This window comes from Rattus norvegicus, chromosome 10, assembly GCF_036323735.1.
Source record: "Rattus norvegicus strain BN/NHsdMcwi chromosome 10, GRCr8, whole genome shotgun sequence".
NCBI lineage: Eukaryota > Metazoa > Chordata > Mammalia > Rodentia > Muridae > Rattus > Rattus norvegicus.
The window spans coordinates 40,779,807-40,786,344 of NC_086028.1; the positions used below are offsets into that span (position 1 = coordinate 40,779,807).

Genomic DNA, 6,538 nt, shown 5'->3' on the forward strand with positions numbered 1-6,538 from the left:
AGATATTTTCACTCATTGTCAGACAGCACTTTAGAAAATTTAAATGAAACACTAACAATTTATTAAAACCAATACTTAAAATAAACACAGCACTGAAAACATCAGAAGGAGTAAAATAATTATTTCTCAGGGGAGGGGAAGGTTGGTTGTGGGGTGGGAACAACTGCTGGACTGAAATCAACAGCTGATCATGAGGAGCAGGAACAGCAGCTCAGATGTAGGACAGACTCAAATTGATGACCAGAGGTGACAGGGCCATTATCTTAATAGGTAGGCCCACTGTATCAGGCAGGAGATGACTAAAAGACACATTGTATCTACAGACAAACTGAGACACAGGTTCCACAGCTGCTATCATGTCTGCTGTCTGGACTGCTGCTGCCACATCTGGCTGAAACTACTCATGCATCACAGAAACTTCTGGAGGTTTTTGTGCCCTCCAGCTCTGGTGCACAAGTTGGTTCTGGCCCCAGAGTGGCTCTTTTCCCTGCTGATTTACACACATTCAATCTGTTGATCTGAGGATGTGTCTCCCCAGATCTGAATCTTCCTCATCCTTGGCCTGTAAATCCTTGGCATGTTCTTCCTGCAACTGGGTCAGGAGGTTCTTGACCCAGACAATAAGATCAGAGTTGGGTATGTACACACTCAAGTAGGCCTCCAGGTATTGCAGAGGCAACATGTCTGATGGGTCACAAAAGTCCTCAGGGTTCTTGTCCATCCATGTTTCCAGGAAGCTCCAGAGGGTATTCTTTACTTGTTCATCCTCTTTAGAGTAAGGGCTGAAGTATGAGTCTCTAGAGAAGACGAGAGACAGAATCACCTGTAAAGTCCCAGGCCCCTCACCGAATACTGGCAGTTCTGGCTGCTCTCAGAATTATTAGTTCACCTGTACACAATAGGTGCTTCCAATGTATCTGTGCAAAGGTTAAACACAGGCGTCTCTGTCCTGACATCTCCTTGGTCTCCTGGTGTCCTGGATTATCCTTCATGGATCTCGACTTTGGACACATCTCTACTGCATACTCCAATATTTCTAGAGCCTCCTTTCCATATGAGAGAATTGCGTTCACTAAGGCCTCAGAAATATTGTGTGAAGAATAAAGTGCCTTTTCAAGTTTGAGGGGTTAGTTACATCCTTTATAGCATCTCAGCTCCGGACACCCCAATTGCTTTGACTAAGCCTGGGAGAAGGAATTGCTTAATGCATTCTAATGGGCTCTGACAATTATGTAGACAAGAAACAGATGGAGACAGAGACTGAGATGGAGACAGTGATAGAGACTCAGAAGAAGAGGGAGAGTGAGAGGGAAACGAAAAAGAAAGGTTAGAGAAAGGCAGAGAGAGCAAAAGAGAAAGAGAGAGAGAGAGACCCAGAGAGAGAGAGACCCAGAGAGAGAGAGAGAGAGAGACCCAGAGAGAGAGAGAGAGAGAGACCCAGAGAGAGAGAGAGAGAGAGAGAGAGACCCAGAGAGAGAGAGAGAGACCCAGAGAGAGCAAAAGAGAGTGAGAGATACAGAAAGAGAGTGGGGAGAGAGAGAGAGAGAGAGAGAGAGAGAGAGAGAGAGAGAGAGAGAGAGAGAGAGAGAAATTTCTGGAGCCAGAAAAAGGATCTGAGAACTGTGGGCTTGGAGATCGCACTCACCTCACAAACAGCAGGTCCAATATCTGTAGAGGGGTGGCAATACGTCGGTATGCAGACAGCGGAGGCACCAGGATGTTCATGTGCTCAACTGCACTCTGTGCCCTGATGCTTGACTCTCTCTGGGGCTCCATCTGGTCCTTTTGAGCAGAAGTGTGCTGAAAGTTAAAGAGATCAAAGTGGAGGGTTGAAACTGGCAGCGATCTTCAACCTTCTGATTGGTTCTCATCATTCCAAATTTTCCTGAATTATTTCTCTTCAAAACACACAGAGAAAACAGAGTGGTTACCTGGTCTGTGTGGCCTTGGTTAGCCTTGTTCAATTTTTTCCCTTTTTGGAAAATGGCCAGAGGCGTTGAAGGCATGAGAGAACCCTGTGCCTCCAGACACCATCATGGCCTTTCCTGTTGTCTTTCTTGAGGCCTGAGCCTCTAGTAGTACGAAGACAGCAAGAGAACATCCTGCCCTCTCTACTGTCTCTGACAAGTGAGCCTGCAGGCCTTGCTCTAACCAGTGGGTTGCCTGGTTACCAAGGTTCTGCATTGTTAGGTCATCAGGCTCTTCTTCAACAGGACTTTCCTTAAAGGCTCCCATGTCCCCTCCCCTTTCCTAGGTATACAATTAAACACAGGTATACATGTTTCCCTCTCCACTGTTCTCAGAGATATCTTGATATAGACAGCACCTCAGCCAAGCAATTGGAGTCCCTACTGTTGCACTGCATCTGTAACCATAATCATAAATTCAACCCTAATTATCCCAATCTATTGTAAACACACCCTAGGCATGTTTCCTTGCTTTTATGTGGCCATGTATGTGTTCTGTGTGGAAGGTGACCAACTACATACCTGTGACAGCCAGCAGCCCCACAGTTTCTGTGTTTCCTTATGGGAATTTTCTTATCCATAATCCGTTTCCACCTCCATGATCATTTTAGGGCTCACGCCCAGAGGTTTACAGTCCTTTGTAAACAGCTGGCTGAGGCACATCCAGCAGCTTACAGGATGAAAGGTGGAGTCCTAGCCCTCCTTCAGAGGGGATTCATCCTCTACCACTTCTTTCCATTCCTGCTTGAATCCTTGATCTGATTCTCTCTAGTGATGAACCGTGTCCTATCACTTTCAAGAAACCTTTCTCTCTCCTTAGGGCCATCTAGTCATGACGCTTGTTACAGCAACTGAATCAGAAGTGAACAGGAAACATTACACTTTCTCTGTCCCCATTTTGTGTTATGTGGCAGCCAATCTATTCTCTATTTCATCTCCCTCATTCTGTGATATCCCATCTCTCCCTCTATACTCTGTTTTTTATCCTCTTCCCTGTGGGTTTTGCTCCCAAGTCGTTCACTGATCATCCAGTGGTCTTCTCCATCTCCTTCAGACAGAGTGTCTGTTTCATATATGAGTAAGCCAGTGATCTGAGGAGTCGACATCATGTGCCTGTGCTCAGAGTTCCCTGCTTCTCCACAATGGTGGGCAGTGTTGTAGTAAATTACTATCTTGTCTCACTTGCCACATGAAGTAGAGTTGTGTTCATTGCTCCTTTACTGTTCCCTGTGATGTTTTCTTTGTTTCTTTTGCTCCAATTCCAAAAAGTTGTTCAATATCTCCTGTATGTTCACATGCATGTGCATGCTACTTCCTCCCAGTATATTCGAGTAGGACACGCACATGAGATCATTCTTATATATGTTATCTGCATTTGTGCATGGGCATGCATGAAATTACATGGGAATGTTTACATGTATACATGCTAACATACATATGCATCTGTGTGTGTGTGTGTGTGTGTGTGTGTGTGTGTGTGTGTGTGTGTTGGTAGACTTTAACTTTCTTTTATTGGTTAAGGCAAAAGCTAGAATTCCTTAAAAATTATTTGGTAGACAAAGAATTTTGGGAAGTAACTCTTATTTCAAAGGAACCCTCTTCCACATCATGGTGCTGAGCTGTATCCCCTGTTTGGACAAAATAAAAGACAATAGATAAATTCTGGGACACTTCGTGACTGTACACATACAACCAGGTGAGTTGTGGAATCTATTGGTAATGGGAACAGGAACATCTAAATTCAGAGGATACATATTTGAAGAGGCCAGTTCACTTGATAAGTTGGAAATTATCAAGACATGAAAAGTCTGTAAGGAGAAGGATTATGCCACATGAGGATCATGTCCCAATCAAGCCCTCAGGTGATTGATCATGTCACCAATTGATCAAGCCACAAATCTCCCATAGCTTCCTTACAGCAGCCCAGGCATGATTCAGGTAGAGGCACCACTGCAGTAGAATTTATAAATATAATTGTGATACAAAAGCAGTAGAAGAGTAAATGTTATCACTGACCCAGCAAGAGTAGGAGTTAAAAACATGGACTGTAAGGCAGAGTGTTCAGTAGAGCAGCAATAGAATTAACAAAATTCTGGATGACCAAGGTGTCTGGCTTCTTCTTCATTCTCTTCACCTGCATAAAACTTGTTGGTTTAACACAAAGGACTGGTAAAGCTTTTCTCTGTCAGTAGCCACTCAACATCCCCATCTCCTTGCTGCTTGAGCTTGAAACAGTTCATGTCCTGATCAACACATCAAGTTTTTTTGCTTTGTTATTTTTCTTATTTTTTTTACTTTTATTTTTCTTAGATATTTTATGTACGTATCTTTCAAATGTTATCGCCTTCCCCCCTCATATATCCTCCCCCACTTTCCTGAGTTTATTAGTATGTTCCCACTCCCACCCAACTACTCCACCTTCAACACCCTGGCATTATCCTACATTGGGAAATTGAACCTTCCCAGGACCAAGGGCTATTCCTCCTATTGATACTTGACAATGCCGTCCTCTGCTACATATGTGGCTGGAGTCATGGGTCCCTCCATGTGTAGTGATTGGTTGGTGGTTTGTTGCCTGGAAGCTCTGGTGTGATCTGATTGGTTGATATTGCTCTTCCTATGGGGTTGCAAACCCCTTTCCTTCCCTCAGTCTTTCTCTAACTCCTCCATTGTGGTCCTCTACTTTAGCCCAATGTTTAAGTGCAAAAATCTTCATCTGTATAGTTGGGCTACGGCAGGGAAACCATGCAGACACATTGGAGCCAGGAGTCCCAGAAGGCACACTCTGTTGGTAAGTGGGGATCTTCAGGTGTGGCTTAAGCCCACGTCAGCTGCAGTGCTTGCAAGAGCCTTAAGGTTTTAAACTGTAGTTGCTGTCAGCCTTTGCCTGGGGCAGCCCTAGCTGCTCCTCTTGCTTAGCTAACAGCTTCCAAACAGCTCCACCCCACCTGCATCTCCCAACCCTCCCTGCCTTACTGCCTGTCTGCCTGTCTGCCTGCCTGTCTGTCTGTCTGTCTCCTTTCATTTGAATTCGGAGATTCCTTATAAGGCCTTCTAGACCCTGGGTTGTGTGTAACAACCCAGTGTACTGATGCTGTGAATATTTTCATTGACATATATTCTAAATTAGATGATACATCCTAGGACCACCCTAAAAGTGTACAACTAGCGGTACATTTTATTATAATGATAGATGAGAGTACATACATTTAGGAAGATGTCTCGATAATCCTGGACGAAATGTTAGCAATGTGAAGAGGTGGCAGCAAGGAGGAAGATAATGCATGCTCCATTAACAGCCACCTGGGCTTCCAATGGGGCGATTCTTCAAGCAGAGTCAATGATATTCCCAAACTTTCCAGAGAATATCAGGATGAACCCAATCTGCCTTCTATTTTATCTAACTAGAAAATATGTTTTAAAAAGCTCTCTCTCTCTCTCTCTCTCTCTCTCTCTCTCTCTCTCTCTGTGTGTGTGTGTCTGTGCAGTCTACAGCATATGAATGGAGGTCAGAGGAAAACTTCCCATATTGGTCCTTGCCTTCTGCCATGTTGGTTACAGGATTTCTTGTTCTCTGCTGCATATGTCTAACTAACTGGCCTGAAAACTTTGGGCAATTTTTTCATCTCCACCTTTCACCATAGTAGTGCCAGTGTTAGACATGTGCACTACTCTACTGTGTCCAGCTATATATGGGCTCTAAAGACCTCTAAGCAGATCCTCATGCTTGTGTAGCAAGAGCTTAATAATTTGAAGAATCTAGGACCAAATTTTCAGGAGAATATCAGGGTTTGGGTTTGGAAGTCTTTCTTTTGAGCTGTACTTTGTCATCCTGTAGAGATATGGAGTCGTCTGTGAATGCATCAGGAGTTTGGGGAGGAGTGCCGAGCAAATACATTGATGTGCATGTGCTGTTCTCGAGATGCCGTATTTTATAAATCCATAGTTCGTTCTCTTTCCAAACTACTAACCAGACACAGTCATGATGGAAGCTTACATTGCAACACTGAGTAGCCAAGGACTAATGTTATCCTATTTTGATTCAGTAATCATTTCTTATGCGTGCAAGATGCTCTTTATAAAGAAACTTTTCATTTTTATTCATGTGTTTGCATCTATCTCTGTGTGTGCCACGTGTGTCCTTGTTGCACAAAAGACACAAAGTGGCCTTGAATCTTTGAGGCTAGAGATAGAAGTGATTATAAGCAGCCATGTAGGTGCTGGGAATCCATCCCATGTCCCCTGCATGAGCAGCTCATGCTGTGCAGTATGAGTTGCTGAGAAAGAAGCTCCAGTCCTCTGTGAGAGCAATCTGCTCCCTTAGCCACGGATCCCTCTTTCCAGAAACTTGCCACATGCTATTCTAAAGTCTAATATTTGTGGTAATCTTTATATTTTCCCAGAAAATTGACAAACTGTTGAGCACCCAGAGAACCAGCCTCTGGCCTTCATTCTAACTCACTCTCCACTGGTAGGTGGATAGTATTTTTGATTGTTAGTTTTTGTTCCCCTCAGAAGAAAAGTTATTCACAAAATCACCCATTATCTACTCCCTTCACATTTATAATTTC

At 43.8% G+C, this 6,538-nt stretch overlaps 1 protein-coding gene across 1 annotated transcript; it reads right to left on the minus strand.

The window, feature by feature from the left end:
- Positions 1-38: 38 nt before the first annotated feature.
- Positions 39-2,156, minus strand: LOC120095104 (ral guanine nucleotide dissociation stimulator-like). The gene is made up of 3 exons (XM_039087203.2): positions 1,932-2,156; positions 1,646-1,800; positions 39-797 (listed from the first exon to the last, which is right to left on the minus strand). The coding sequence occupies exons 1-3, from the start codon at positions 2,004-2,006 to the stop codon at positions 506-508; spliced, it is 522 nt and encodes a 173-aa protein (XP_038943131.1). The 5' UTR covers positions 2,007-2,156; the 3' UTR covers positions 39-505.
- Between the last annotated feature and the right edge of the window lie 4,382 nt (positions 2,157-6,538).

Excerpts from the sequence above, each read along its gene's own strand:
- LOC120095104 (XM_039087203.2), bottom strand. The coding sequence starts at position 2,006 with ATGCCTTCAACGCCTCTGGCCATTTTCCAAAAAGGGAAAAAATTGAAC. Across the intron at positions 1,801-1,931 it reads ACCAAGGCCACACAGACCAG|CACACTTCTGCTCAAAAGGA; the intron begins GTAACCACTCTG and ends TTTAACTTTCAG. Across the intron at positions 798-1,645 it reads TTGGACCTGCTGTTTGTGAG|AGACTCATACTTCAGCCCTT; the intron begins GTGAGTGCGATC and ends CGTCTTCTCTAG.